Source organism: Vanessa tameamea, chromosome 30 (genome assembly GCF_037043105.1).
Source record: "Vanessa tameamea isolate UH-Manoa-2023 chromosome 30, ilVanTame1 primary haplotype, whole genome shotgun sequence".
NCBI lineage: Eukaryota > Metazoa > Arthropoda > Insecta > Lepidoptera > Nymphalidae > Vanessa > Vanessa tameamea.
The window spans coordinates 2,439,422-2,455,763 of record NC_087338.1 but is presented as its reverse complement, the minus strand read 5'-3'; the positions used below and the strand labels follow the sequence as shown (position 1 = coordinate 2,455,763).

Sequence of the window (16,342 nt, the reverse complement as noted above, 5' to 3'; positions counted from 1 at the left end):
CACCACGGTGCTCCAATGCCGGTTGGTGGACAATTGTATCATTTGCAAGATATTGGTTTAAACATAAATATACAAATACATCAATATAGTAATACATAAACAAATTAAGATGCGCATAGACTTTTCCATGGCATAGGTAGGCGAACGGGAAATCGACTATCTGATGATAAGTGTCTGTCCATAGACATCAGCGCCGTATGTAATTTGAAACATTGCTCTTCAATCTTGCATAATCAATGCGCCACCAACCTTACTGAGATGCTACGTCCACTTGGGCTTTCCCGAGTTCACTACACTCACCCTCCAAACCTAAATCCAATCCAAACGCAATGACACCGAGTATTGCTGTTTGACACTTACCTCGTGGTGTCCTAAAGAGTGCCACGGCAAAATCACCTTTACCGGCAACGAGAACACCAGATTTCTCCTCGCGGAAGAACTGCATCATCTATAAAGCGAAATCATTTTATTACGACACATTATACCCCGTTCAAGTTAGCTTCATCTTTTCGATAGACGGGCTAGTGATGGGAAACAGAAAATATAACATATATAACAGTCGATGGAACGATGGAATGCGTAATTCAAATTAGAAATCAAACTTTTTAAATTAATTTTTCTAAAAAGAGTTATACCAGCTAAAGAGACCCCAACCAAAAGGACCCCCGTTGGTAACAATAACTTAACAATGATCTTTAATAAGGATTTTTGTAATCGATATTTGTATCGGTTACTGCCTGTCATTCGCGTCCCTACCGTCCGACCGATGTAACATTGTACAAGCGTCTATTATTTACAGTGTTTCTATTTAAATTTTACTTTCGAATCAATAATATATATAATAGAAAAATTCTTAAAATATTTAGGAAACTTTTGTATTATATGTATTTTTTTTTAAATATAAATAATAATATATAAATAAATACAATTTTAAAAATCATTAAATTAAGAAAATAGTATCTTCGTCATTGCAAAGTTACGTCGATCATAAAAAATTTACATTTGTCAAAAACATCAAGCTGTCTTGTACAGGGTATAGCACACACACAACCAGCATAAAGTGTTGCATTACACATAAGTAACACAAAGTGCCGTATTAACAATTTCAATGCAAATAATGTCAAAGGTTAAACGATAATAAATAATCATAAGTTGAACACGAATAAGTCCATCCCAATCGATTTTTTTTATAACAATGACGTTATGATGTTCGCTGAACAGAGAACAGAGTTCGTAGGCGGACTGAAATGGAGAATCGCGGAGAGAGGTGAGGCAAGAAGAAGAGATCAAAGAATATAAAACTGTATTTTACAAACATGACTGTATTTATAGATGTTGAAAAGGAGTAACTACTGACTTTCTTGCCCGTTCTTCTCGGTAGAATCTGCATTCCGAAACGGTGGTAGCTTCGCTTATACTCATATAGTTTGTTAAATGTCGATTCAAAAGTGCTCGTAACAGCCTACTTGAATAAAGTAATATTTTGATTTTTGATTTTGATTTTTGATTTTGATTTTTGATTTTGATTTTTGATTTTGATTTTTGATTTTTGATTTTGATTTTTGATTTTGATTTTTGATTTTGATTTTTGATTTTGATTTTTGATTTTGATTTTTGATTTTTGATCAATGTAATGTGGTAGCGAAGATAAAATTGTTAAATGTATATTTAAGCATCAATAAAGCAATGGTTTAAGGGCCGCCTAGCGATGTAAAAAGTCGCAGGATCGATCCTGACCCCTTGGGCTTTTGTCCCCCCCCCCCTCCTAACACAAGCGATAAGCTTAAATAGGAATACTAGTAATTCCTTCATTAATATGGGGCATTGCTAGTATCCTTTAAAAAAAAAAAAGAAGAAAAATTAAACAAACGACAAGCGAGACCAAATTATCTTCACTGGCTGAACATGATTATAACTTAGCTAAATTTCACCTATTTCACACACGTCACACTCCATTTTACCCACTCGATGGGTGGTAAACCACCAAAAGTAGCCTATGCCCTTCCCGTTACTCAAACTGTCTTAATACCAAATTTCATCTAAATCGGTTCAGCAGTTTAACAGACAGAGTTCCATTCGCTTTTATAATATTAGTATAGATCCAAATACTTGGTGGTAGGACTTTGTGCAAGACCGTCTGGGTAGGCACCACACCCACTCATCAGATATTCTACCGCTAAACAACATTAATCAGTATTGTTGTGTTCCGGTTTGTAGAGTGAGCCAGTGTAACCAGAGGCACAAGGAATATAAAATCTTAGTTCTCAAGGTCGGTGGCGCTTTGGAGATGTGGCGTTCGCCAACCTATGCCTTAAAAAAGGTAGGCTCATAAAATAACTTTTGAACAGTACCGAATTCAATAGTATTAGTAAAACTAAGATCGAGTTGGAAAATAGATTCTACCATGAAGAAACGACAAGAAAATCAGTAGCTGCTAACAAATTCACCTAATTACTAGAATTATTGTATTTTTAATTTATTTGATATTCAATGACAATACAGGTTACAGTTTAAAGATCGCCGCCTTGAATTTCACATTTTTTAATTAATTGATTTGTTTTGAAACTGTATAATTTTCGTTAATGTTTGACTAGACTATTTTAACTTCGATTTAATATTGAAACTAACCTCTTTGTGTTTTTCAATAGCAATCCACCCCAGCTTCGCAAAAGTGCAATGCTGATACAAAATATACTATAGACTACCTAAATATACAACGTTCACAGCTTTTTCAATCAGGGTCATATTGATCCATATTAAATGCACAATGTATTTAAAGTACTTAATTGGATAAGGATTCATGCTGTATTGCTTGAAATCAATTCGTCACTATTTCTCATCAAAAATTGTTATTGTGGGTTATTCCTACGAGATAGACATTTACCATCGCGGACTTTCTGTAGACCTTTTAAAGGTGTACAATACTGTATTAGATTATTTTCATCTATCTCGCAGGGTTCAACCAGCGTTTGCAATGTAAGCGCAAAAAATGTGTTTATTTACAACGTCACATTTCAAAACTCTAAAATTATCAATTCTCTACTATATTAAGCATGTATTATACATAAAAACCTTCCTCTCGAGTCACTATCTATTTAATAATTATGCATCAAAATCCATTGCGTAATTTTAAAGATTTAAGCATACACAGGGACAGACAGACAGCGAGATGGCTATATTTAAGAAACAAGTCGTTTTACTTACGGGTAGAGGAATAGTGTCTACGAGGCATTATTCAAAAATTTGCTATGAATTTGCTACGAATAACAAACAGTAGGCTAAATATGACTTGTGTATGATAAAAATGACATAAAATTAATTTTCAATAAAAAAATGTAAACGTCAGTTGACAATTTTTTATAACTATTTAACAACCACGAGTGATAATTTTATTTTAAAATAAGGAATTAAATTCTAAATAATTTAATTGTAATTGTAAAATGAATTAAAAGAAATAAATACAAATTAAATTGACAATTCAAAGACACAACGTAGATAATGAGTTCGTTGCGATGGATTCTCTTAAAGGCCAATCCAGTTAATCGTGACTGTCGACGCTACCTATTCACAAGTAGCTTGTGAATCATAGGGTATAGTTACTACTTTAAAGTTGTCCAGAGCTTTAGTGGTAGTGGTTTAGTAGGCAGTACCATTTTTGACCACTTCACTCGCCACACTATAAACTCCCCTTCAAAATTTGTAACGTCACGGATAATAAGGCTGTAAAATTAGACTGCGCTACACAGGTGCTGGTACTAAACTTCTGTGGCATCAGTGATGATAGCTATTATTCTAGCGGCAAGATACGATGGCCGTTTTGACACATTAAAAAAGTGATGTGAAATGTAAATTTATTATCGATATAATATATTCAAATCTTTGTTTTTTTGCAAGTAATTTAATTCAAGTTTTTGTTGCAAGTAGTATCTGATTAAAAAGGTTTAATAAAAAAAAAATAAAATAAGTTTAAGTAATATATTCGAACGAAATCAATTTAAATCAAAAATTGGAATTAGAATGAATAACTTTATAAACACATTACATACAAGAAATAAATTGATACAAAAAAAGAAACCAAAAACATTTACTATCAAAATATAAAATATTTACTGTCAACAAAATATAACACCGACTACGAGGTCGAGTGTGAGAGTGTGACGTACAAATTTACGCAAAAAAATAAATAAAAAAGTTATCTTCGCGGTACCCTAATATTTGTAGTTTAGAAATCACATTCGATAAATTTTATGACTAACTGCACGTCACTATTGACAATAAAGAACAACAATTTGCTCCTTTGATGTAATTATTTATTAAATACGAAACTTCATGAGCGGGCAAACGTCAAAACGGCCATCATAGCGTGCCGCTACTATAGCTAGGCCATCACTGGCTTGTGAGAAGCGAAACGTTCTTCTAAATGACTAATAATATGGTCAGTAACTGCCATAAATGGAGCGTCTGTAATATTCCTCGGGAGTGTCAGCAGCTACGTTCCTTTGGTGCTGGTGGCGCCTCGCTCTCTTTGGGAAACACAAAGCAATTTATTTGCTTTGCTTGATTCTCAGTTCACTTATCGTATAGTGACTCAGAAGTTATTACATCGTTGACGTGATCACATGCATCCGAGATTTCACACACACATCTTTGTAAATAATTACATCATTATTGAAAAAAATCATCAATATTATTGTTGGCTTTATTGAGATTGATGATTTTTTTTTACATTGAATCGTGACCAGCACGTGTTCAGACAGTTGCGAAATCTTCTTTATCAGATGCTTTATCTTTTCAAAGCATGCGCTATAGGCAAAACAATTTTATCAAAACAAATCACACGTTGTGTCTTTGGGCCCATCGCACATTGCTATTAAATTATTAGTCTTGTGTCTAGACTCTGGCATAAGACTTTTTGAAGTTGTACAGTGCCAAGGGATTAAAAATTTTCCAATACAGTGCAAATAAAGTTCTTGTGGAAGTTTTCTCGTTATTATAGCTTGAGCACCGCTGAAACTTTCACTCGCCACTGATGCACCATCATAGCCTTTACCAACATAACCTGTAGTATCTATTCCATTGATTACCAACCGGATAATTATGCATGATGTGACACCTTCTCCAGTAAGATCAGAAATAGGGATAAATTGTAGAAAATCCTCACGCAAAAACTTTTTATCGAGATATATGTATCTGCAATGTTCAGTTTTAGAAATGTCTATTGTTTCGTCAATCAGAGAATCCAATGCGGGGAAAGTTTTTTCAGTAAAAAACTGACTTTCCCCAGACTGGATATCTTGAAGATGTCCCCGCAGACATTTATAATTACATTTTGCACAAAAACGCTGATGTATTGAACATTTTGTCTGCCACTTTTCAAATGCGACCTTCGTGTTTCATCTCCTGCGTCAACTTAAATCACAATCGCGAAATATAGTGTCATTCACCTGTTTTTTGTACAAAAAATTCCATAATCCGATGTGCTCCACAAGGGTACTTCTTGACGACCGCATAAAATCGGCACTAGTGCCCGTCTCGTCACGTACGATGCATAAGGATGGATGGAATGAATAGAGTTTAATAATTCATTTTATTTGAACACCCAAAACACTCCTACCATTCCTACGGCTATGTGAGCAAAAGAAACCGCACCACAACTTCCTCGCGCGATATTTTCAATGAGCTCCGACTAATGTAGCCATGATCTGCGACATGTCTCTGGGGATTTTCCATGTATATTTTATTTCATATTCCACATATTATCACTGGAATTGTTCCTTTAATTTCATGAAAATCGTTCAGTGCTTCAGTCGTATTGGGATAACAAGCACAAAACTTTACATTTTTAAATTATTATTCCGATTAAACTTAATTTAAATAGAATATCAATAGTACCATTTGCTCCAGATCATTATCGACGATCCCCTTCTGTCTCGGCTGGTACACGACGACGCGACACACGCAGTTACCAGGCGTATAGAATTTTCGCAAAACCTGGGAAAAATAATGCCACTATCATCACAGGAGTCAGGAATACGTTATACGTTACTGTTCCTAATCAAGACTTACTTACTTTTTTGATGCCAATTTGGCTTTGCCTTCCAATTGACTGCGGAACTGAACGAGGCTCGAAATATCGACGCCAAGTGTTCCGATACTAGCTGTGGCGGCTAACGGAATGTTCTCAAATCGTGGAGATACGACAAATGGTGTTTTTTTAGCAGTTAAAGCGCAAACTTGCGTCTTTTTGGGGTTGAAATGGACTAGGTTTAGCCGGCCCCAGTTCGAGACTTTGTTTAACGAAGATTCGATTTCAGACACCTTCGACGTTTTCCCGAGAAATATTAGCACGGCCGGTGTATGAGGTGTCCACGATGCTGTCGTCTGCATAGCAGTGAATTTTACTGATTTGCAACAAGTCATTGATATGTCAAGTCAAGAAGAAACAGAATGGGTGATAGAACGCAGCCTTGTGGAACATCAGCATTGACGAATTTTAGGTCTGAGCATGCTCCGTCGACAATGACCTTGATGCTCCGATCTGCCAAAAAACTGGTAATCCAATTGCATAATTTCCCGGGAAGCCCATAGAAAGGAAGCTTCGAAAGAAGCGCTTTGTGCCACACGCGATCGAAGGCCTTCGCTATGTCCAAACTGGCTGCTAATGCCTCCCCCTTGCTCTCAACTGCTTCCGCCCATTTATGAATAAGGTAAACTAGAAGATAACCGGCTGAGCGACCCCGACAGAAACCGTACTGGTGGTCGCTAATCAACTGGTACTCCTCTAGGTACCGCAGGAGCTGGCAGTTTATAATGGACTCCATTACCTTGGAGAACAAAGAGGTGATGGCTATAGGCCTATCATTGGACGGGTCTGAGCGGTTGCCCTTTTTAGGGATCGGATGCACCAAAGCAGTCTTCCAGGAGTTCGGGACGACGCCGAATGCATAGGATTTCCGGAAAAGACGCGTTAAGACCGGCACCAACTCGGGAGCACAAGTCTGTAGCACGATTGGAGGGATGCCATCGGGGGTCCACTCGACTTATGAATATCCAAGGAAAAAAGTGCTTTACGAACTGCACTTTGCCGTAATTTAACCTCCGGCATCGTGGTATCGCACCGCGGGTTTGTTGGTGGTGACTTTCCTCGGTCATCCAGAGTCGAGTTCGCCGCGAAGAGAGAGCCTAAGAGCTTTCTCCTTCGCGGTATGGGCCAATGACTCACCGTCCCTGTGCAAACATGGAAAAGAGGGCTGACAGAAATTCCCTAAGACAGCCTTAGCGAGAGACCAGTCCCTTCAGGAAAGCACGTATTCCTGAAGGGAGGTGCACCAGTCTCTCGCCAATTCTGCCAATGTACTCCGTCTTCGCTTTAGCAATCACGTTTTTGAAGGGTGCGGGTATTTACATCACGAGACACCGATGCGTTAGCCCAGTCTTGGTAGCATTTCCAATTTCGGCGTGAAGCCGTTTTGCAGAAACGACCAAACCAGGGCTGGGACTTGCCACCGATGGGGACCGCAGAATACGGAATGAACAGTTCCATACCCTGAAGTACCACATCGGCGACAGAGTCAGTAACAGCGCTCGGATCATCCGGCGAGAAACAAACCTGCCCCCATGGGTAGGATGCAAAGAAGGACCGCATCCCATCCCAATCTGCTGACTTATAGTGCCACACTCGGCCTCATTATTATAAAGGGACGACTTTTTCGAAATTTTACCATTCCAACCTAACCTAACCTATCATGTTAATCCTAAGATTTACCAAGTGAATGATGGTGAATTTACAGTAGCTCGTACAGTAACATATACACTAATTATGGGATAGGGATATAGGGATATCACTATGTATGGTACGATTTTGGTTATTGGACGAAAATCGAAAAGAAATTTGAATGTACAGAATTTAAATTAAAAGTGATTCAACATTCGTAGCTAAGATGGAAAAACGTAACTAAATTCAGGGTGCCTGATAAATGTGTTTTAGTTTATACCTGTTCAATGGCAAGGATATTTCCAGAGGGTCGGAAGTGTAGATAACTGTCCTGGTAAAGCTGATCTCCGCTTTCCAGTATTTGATCCAGAGTTGAGGAACACCAGCGACAGACATCCTCGACCCGGGACATAGCTACAGCCATTATCGAGCACGCCAGAGCCTTGGAGGAAATCAAATAAATATTAAACAAATGCAATTCATACCAAAATAACATGAGTCATGAATTACGAAAATTCTCCTATTCATTGTGACTATAATAAAACTTCCATTACAAAAAATATCAACTACACATATTCAGAGCAACATTAGCATACCGATCAACATTTGGTTCTCTGTGGTACTATGAAATATTTCTTATATATATCAAAACTTTTATTTAATATTAGCATACGAATTAATATTTGGGTCAAAATTATTATATACTACACTTAATTTGTGATTATAATTCATCTCGTGCTCGGCGGTGAAGGAAAACATCGTGAAGAAACCTGCATGTGTTTAATTTCAACGAAATTCTGCCACATGTGTATTCCACCAACCCGCATTGGAGCAGCGTGGTGGAATATGCTCCAAGCCTTCTCCTCAAGGGAGAGGAGACCTTAGCCCAGCAGTGGGAAATTTACAGGCTGCTAATGTAAGATAAGATACAAGCGATCAAAGTATTCCAAATAAAATGGTAACACTAAGTAAGTAAGTAAGTTAGGTAAGTAATCCAAGTTAAGTGAGAAAATTTAAACTAACTTGATTCCCCCTTGAAGCGTACGGGAACTTCCGACAGCTCATCGAGTGCTGCGCCGACAGGAACTGCGTGCCATCATTGAGCACCAACCATCCACTGGTGTTCCGTTGACCTTAAAGATTTTCATGAGACGTTTGATATCCTATCAATTATATACCATGTACTCTATTCCAACAATAAGGGGAGAAAAACCGAATAAACAACATTTGACAGCAAATTGGCGCGATATCATTGGTCGAGAGCTTGATTAATATTATAAATAAAGATATATTGATCATAAGCTCTTAGTAGTGCACAATATAGCTGAGCTGTTAGCGAATCGCCTGAAAAACGTAAATCTATGGTTTGTTTATCTTTTTTCCTACTCCCATTGGTACAGGCTATACAAATATTTATTTACTGACTACCTCGTCGATCCAATGACGTGATATGAGGTCAGAGATCCCGAGGATTTGGGCTCAAACCCCAGATCGGATCGATAAACAATATTAAGTTTTTCTGTCGAAAAATTCTCAGTAACAGTAGCCCCAAGTCTGGAAATTCGAAATATGTACACTCCTGCGCCACGGAAAGCATATATGCCCGCTAATCCTGCGCCTCAACACTTTCCGGTCGTGTCGGTTTTGCCGTCCCATCGGAGTATTAGAGTGAGGGAATAGTGTCCCTGTGCTTGGACGCACATTTCTGCACTATAATCCTATATATCCTGCGTAGTTGGTTGTCTGTCATCGGATTGGTTGGTGGTCATCCATGAGTTTGGCAGTAACCGAAATCGGACAGACGATATCATATATTATTTAAAAAAATGTATGTAAATGCAAGATGCAAGATAAACAATAATTCAATTGTACTCAATAGTCTTAGTTGAAAGTCGGAAAAATGATTTTGTCTTAACTACCGAGATTTTTCCGATACTACGGAAAACATCCGAAAAATCTTACAATTCGAACCGGCAGTAAGTCTAAAAAAAAAAAAGTACTAGTTTAATCTTAAAAAAACGACTATTCAATGGTGCTCACAAGATCCTAGTTGAATAAAGTATAGTTAGATTTTTCTGAGACGTAACGACACCTGTGAGAAGTTATGGAGCAATTTCCCATTCCTACATAACAATACGTTTAAATCCACTCTTTCCACGATAAATTAAGAACCTTTATTTTCCTCATGAGATTGTAAAGTTAATAAATTTGATTACAATAAATAAAAAAACAGTTCCTCAAAGTTCTCAATCAATTTATCTTTTGTAGTGTTGTACGAGTTATATAGTCAATTATTTTAGAAAAACTAATGAAAATTATTTCCTTTACATTAAAGATAACAATAACTTCAGCAATTTGTCAAATAACACAATCTATATCATAAATGCGAAAGAAACTATTTCAGTCCGTCTAACGCTCTTTCACGACCAAATCTCTGGACCGGATCTCTGGGCTGAATTTGATGAAATTTGAAATTTGAAAAATATCAAATGCGAGCGAAGCCGCAGTATATGCAACTATTTCATACGACAAATTTGGAACGAAGAATTTGTCATTGACATTATCTAACCTTTCAACTTCCCTTCTTCCTGATCCTTCTTCTCGGCGGCTCGTTGCGCGTCGACGCAGGTGGCGCTCCCCGGAGGATGCTTCCTCTCGCCCTCGGCTGCGCGACGCTTACTTCCGTCGATACCAATCTTAAATTTTTTTCAATAATACTGACATATTTACTTTAATAACAATTTACATTACTTTTTGAAATCAAAATTATATATCTAAGTCGTTTATTGTATTTTAATATTGAAATAATCACCAAACATTTGTCCTTTCAGTACTTTAAAATCTAAGGTAAAAATTATTTTACTATTTCTTTCTTAACTCGATGGAACCCCCCCCCCCCCCTCTCTATATGAGGTGTGGGGTATGAGATTCCGGCGCCAGCCATTCATGCAATCTCAAAAATGAAATACAATCTAAAAAATCAACGGCACCCTCTCCGTCTCTTCGTCGGACACCATGGGACCGCTAGCACGTACTACCGTATCATAAATTCTTAGGAGGATGCGGTAAAGGGAATCCCCTAGACCTGGCCGCACCTACTGCGGTGGAATTACTGTAATAATAGTATACTGTAATAGTAGTACTAATAGAATACCTTCTGTTACGAAGACCACTGATCAAATAATCCACGCAGTTATTAAATTTTTATGTTACCTTACTCGTTGCCGGTACAAGTTTGACTCCCGGCGGTGCTCGAACTAGAGGCGGATCGACTCCACCCAGTTTCTTGATCGGCTGAATCGTGACCGCCATTGCGTATAATTGAAAGTCGTATTTAGGTCGCTCTGTGACCGGTACGTTTTGTAGATATCTGTGTACACAAATAAATTACTTGCTGTAATCCAACGGGAAGGTAAACCAATTCAGAGAATATTCCATGCTTTATAAGACAGGGGAGCGTCAGTACCGCCGACTTACAAAAATCTACCATAACATTTTTATAAGCTAGCTTAGACCAACGATGAGTTAAAATTGGTTGCAATTCTACTGCTAAATGTCAATATTTTTTTAGATGTGTTTTCAATTCTTACATAACAGCCGAGATGCTGTACCCGGCGTCGCATTGATGGTGTACGAAGTGATTTATATTTTATGTGGTACCAGTATCAATGATCAAAAGTTACAACTCACGAGCTCACGTGACTCGTTCCGATCACAAAATAAATAAAACAAATGTGCTTCTACTCACGCAAACGCCATCATCTTTGCCGACGTGAACGTCAAAACGCAAGCAGCGCCATCGTCCTAAAAATTATTCAACTATTAAATACAAAACGTCCTTTCATACAAAACATACAATGTGAAGTGCCAGGCCGGAACGTTCTAGATAGAAACTAGAACGTAAGCAGGTTTACCTGCGCGTCGACACGCAGGCCGGTGGGCCCGCAGGCGTGCGGCTCCAGCATGTAGTAGGGCGGCGCGCCGGCCACGCGCCACAGCGACACGGCCCGCCCGCACGCCCACAGCACGCCGTGCGCGTGACGCTCGAAGAAGCGCTCCAGCGCGCATCTGCGACCCCGGCAGCCAAGTTACATCATTTATTTAGATAGGTAGGTGGACTGGCGAATATGCCACCTGATGGTAAATGGTCACAGCTGCCCATATAAATTGACGCAGTAAAAGTAATAATCATTCATTAGCGGTTTATCTCTTGTGCATGCAGTTACAGTGGCTCATTAAACCCTTCTAATCGTAACAAAACAGTACTAAGTACTGCTGCTTGGCGCTAGATGAGTGGGTGGTATCTACCCAGACGAACTTGCACAGAGCCCTACCACCAATCGCAAAACCCACCACCGAGTAGTATATTTAAAATATTCGTGACACATTTTTATCGCTGATATTTTTATTTCAAAGTTCATAGATTTAAATACATAACAATTTAACAGATACAAGACTAATTTGCTATTGTATTATACCCTGTACAAGTCAGCTCGGTCTTTTTGACAGATGTAAATTTTTCTGATCGAAATAACTTTGCAACGACCAACATATTTTCTTAATTTAATGATTTTAAAAATTGTAAAAAAATTTAAAAATATTACATATAACACAATAGTTCCTAAAGATTCAAGCGTTATTCGAAACTTTTTAAGACTTTTTCTATGATATATTATTCTGATTCTGAAAATGTTTAGTGCTAAGCTGGCCGAGCCTGCCCTCCAGCACTTCGTTAACGTGCTGGTGAGGCAGGTTAGGTTAAGCAAATAATATACGTATATCCTTTTTTTTTTTTTTTGTATTTTGCTTTTTTGTGTCGTAATATCTTTTGTTGTACTAACATAGTTGTAATGTGTCTTTTGTAACTAACAAGTGGACTATTAATTGTCTAAAATAAACGAAATTATTATTATTATTATTATTATTGATTGTGCAGGGTACCTACAGTTAGAAAATATCAGCCCGCTCGCTGCGCCATTACACTCGCTATGATGAATAAACATTACCTGACAGTCATCTCAGTGGGTTCCCTCTGCTCGAGTTTACCCGAATACACCAGCTGCAAGTCGTAACGCACATAGTTGACCCCTAAGATAAAGCGTTTCAAGACCTGAAACGGAGATTATAAATATTAATGACGCATTCAAATCAAAATAGATAGATATACTTCATTCTAACCAACTAGTAAATGTCGTATTAGGATAATTGTATTTTTTACTGAAAAAATTAAATTTACCAAAGAGGAATTATATCACACACACACACAGAGGACTGCGATCATCAAATTAAAAAAGTAATAATACTATAATTTTACGTGCCCACACCTCTAATATATCCAAATTAGTTTTACCTTCTTGAGTTCTAGAAAGCTCTTTAAGGGATAAACATGTCTTCCATAATTAGTTATTTTTTTGTCACTGAAATCCGTTAACTAACCATATTTCCCAACTGTTTACATCACGACTGTGCATTTGCAATGATGCTTCAACACACCGATCGTTATTATCCAGTTACAAAATACATAATATTTTTCTGATCAAAAATAGCTCAAACACAACTCGCCTGTAACGGCGACAGCAAATCTTCACCAGGTCTAAACTCGTAGCCCAGTGCACACAACGAGGCGGAGAACAGCTGTCCAGCTACGACCATGACCTCGTCCACTGTGTTCCTGGTCCAGAGATGTGGTCTCCTCACATGCGACATACAGACACCGACAATCGCCCCACAAGACGACTGGAGGATGGCATCCCGTGTAAATCTAGTATTATTGGTAATCAAAGAATTGTTTAGTCAATTTATTTAATAATTTTACTTGGTGGTAGGACTTTTTGCAAGTCGATATGTAATAAACGGTAACGGTCCTCTTTAGATATCCTACCACCAAAACAGCAATACTTAGTATTCTTATGTTTGAAGGGTGAGTTAGCTAGTGTATACAGGCACAAGGGTACTTGACATCTTCTAGTTCCGAAGTTGCGTTGTGCATTAGCAATGTAAGTGTTCAAGACCAATGTCTATGAGCGAAGGTGACCACTTACCACCAGGGAGCCCACTTGCTAGTTTGCCTGACCATTTTAAATTAAAAAAAAATAATGACATCCACTCACTTCACTAGGTCGGGAGGTCGTGTTCCTCGAAGTATCGTACGACCGCGAGCCGTCTCTACAAACGCAGTCAACACCTGTTCCACAGAGAATCACCATCGTTGGAATATAATTTTGTATTTATTTAAAATTACTATCAATTTACTTCGAAAATGAATAATATTTAAGTCTGATTAGGTAGCCTCCCCCCCCCCCCATCTCATACTACTCCGCCAAACGGTGAAGAAGAGTAAGCTAGCAATCATACCGCGCGCGCTCATATCATTATATCATATAGTTCTTAATTACTTACAATCAATCTATCAATCAATCTATCAATCAATATATCAATCAATATCATATATCAGAGACTTTCAGTCCACTCTACAATCAACTATCACTAAAAGGTTGTACGGACCGCACAATATTTGTACAATTTGTGGGAACGAACGATTTAGTTTAAACATTACTTACAGTAGTCATGTCCAGTGGTGGGCTGTGGTGTAGTTATACAGATGCGTTTATGGGTTTCTGTATGTATGTATATGTGTATGTGTATGTGTATAAATGATTGATGTGCATGCGATGTGTGCTGCTTTTTTATTGCATCAGATGACTCAATTCTAAAAGCCTTTTTTATGAAAGTAAATCACTACCTACCTTCCACTCATAACCTTCATCAGGCACGGCTCCCTGCTGAGTGACAGCCCCGGGAGACTTGGCCAGCTCCCAGAATACTTTCACCGCCGATATCGAATATCTGGTGAATGAATTCAATTAAAACAATTTCAGTTACCAAACAATCACAACAATTGTAGATGACACGTTGTTGATGCGAAGTATTTTGGTTAAGAACATCAAAAACGACCCAAGAGAAGCATTTTCAGCTCAAATAATTTACGTCTTCGTCACAATCTCAAGTTGAGTAAAGTCGAACTAAGGTAAACATTTTGCATATTCATATGTGTATTGATACAATCGCGCTTCGCCAATCTCTCAATCCTTACACGCACTAAGTATTTACGGTAGTACTTATTTTAAGCCGGCGCGGTAGATCGTTGATTAGATCTCCAACTTTTGAACCCTGTACTAAGTAACCTAGATTATTAGATGGTACTCCGACACACGGTCCCCCAAATACCCTACGTAAAGTAGCGTCTCACTTATTGGGCCCCGGACGGGCGAGGCGCTCGAGGCTGCTGGCGAAGGTCTGGGCGAGCTGGTCGGGCGTGGCGAACAGCACGAGCGCGGCGGCGCCGCCGGGCGCGCTGACGCCGGCCGGGCCCACCGCGTGCGCGTCCCACAGGCACAGCGCGCGCTCGTCCGCCGCGCGCCACACGCCCGCGCAGTAGCCCTTCGCGCACACCACGCCGTACTTGTGCTGCGGACACGTGCACCGGTTGGATGAAGTGAGTGCTCTGTGCGATAAGCTTTGCGACGCTCGTCAGAGTCGGCAAATTTATACTGTAACTTCAGTGACTAGCAGTAGCTACTTCAAACTTATTTTAACTTGTGCATTTCAAACGCTTATAAAAATATATTGTACTGTTCTAACTGGGACGGTTTACTACGTGATCGTGAAAATCTCCAAAAATGCGTCATGTGAACTACACGAATAGTTCAAAAGAAGCGAGGAAACAAACATGCAGACATGGGAGGCAACGTTCATTGATACGAATTGAAGACTACAAAAACATGAAAGAACAAAAAGATGAATAGTCTTACCGACTCAAAGAATTTTGTGATTCCCCTTCGAAGATTCAGAAGAGTTCCACTTTCCCCAGCCTTGATATCACCTGTCACTGCATCACTCTCTATTTCCAACCTGACCTGTAGGTATAAAATTAAAAATTGGTACCTTAAAATTGATCTAACCTAAAAAAAATTAAATCTAAATTATTGAAATTACGAAAATCGTATAGAAATCTAAGGTTTGTTCATCTTTACCCTTTCCGCCATTGGAATATAATTTAGAACCTTATACCCCGCTCTTAGTAACAGCATGTAAATTTCCCACTGCTGGGCTAAGGCCTCCTCTCCCGTTGAGGAGAAGGAATGGAGCATACTCCACCACGCTGCTCTAATGCGGGTTGGTATACAAATGTGGCAGAATTTCGTTGAAATTATACACACGCAGGTTTCCTCACGATGTTTTCCTTCACCGCAGAGCACGATATAATTCATTATAATTCATATTATAAGCACAAATTAAGCACATAAAAATTCAGTGATGATTGCCTGGGTTTGAGCCCGCAATCATCGTTTAAGATGCACGCGTTCTAACCACTGGACCATCTCGGCTCACTCAATTATACCAATAAATATAATATCACTGTATTTACATTGAACGTAGTAACATGAAACTCCTTCTTTACTTCATCGGGAGTTAGTCTGGGCGGAGCTGAAGCTCGAGGTAAAGACATCGTGTAAAGACGATCACCGTACTTCAGTATCGCATCTAAGAGCTTCGGTTTCCAATATATGTAAGGCTCAATGTGGTCCACGACGATGCCCATTATGGCGTTAGCTGCATCCTGTGTAG

General features: G+C 38.7%; 1 protein-coding gene across 1 annotated transcript in view; it reads right to left on the bottom strand.

Moving 5' to 3' along the window:
- Positions 1–16,342, bottom strand: part of LOC113391651 (uncharacterized) — a 43,469-nt gene that overhangs the window by 2,351 nt on the left and 24,776 nt on the right. The window contains exons 32-46 of the mRNA XM_026627685.2: positions 16,143–16,334; positions 15,526–15,630; positions 14,964–15,181; positions 14,461–14,560; positions 13,825–13,898; positions 13,277–13,475; positions 12,721–12,824; positions 11,629–11,782; positions 11,463–11,518; positions 10,928–11,084; positions 10,284–10,410; positions 8,738–8,847; positions 7,995–8,156; positions 5,893–5,991; positions 361–448 (exon numbers count right to left, since the gene is read on the bottom strand). Coding sequence (XP_026483470.2) covers positions 361–448; positions 5,893–5,991; positions 7,995–8,156; positions 8,738–8,847; positions 10,284–10,410; positions 10,928–11,084; positions 11,463–11,518; positions 11,629–11,782; positions 12,721–12,824; positions 13,277–13,475; positions 13,825–13,898; positions 14,461–14,560; positions 14,964–15,181; positions 15,526–15,630; positions 16,143–16,334 — 1,945 coding nt within the window. The remainder of the gene's footprint in view (positions 1–360; positions 449–5,892; positions 5,992–7,994; positions 8,157–8,737; positions 8,848–10,283; positions 10,411–10,927; positions 11,085–11,462; positions 11,519–11,628; positions 11,783–12,720; positions 12,825–13,276; positions 13,476–13,824; positions 13,899–14,460; positions 14,561–14,963; positions 15,182–15,525; positions 15,631–16,142; positions 16,335–16,342) is intronic.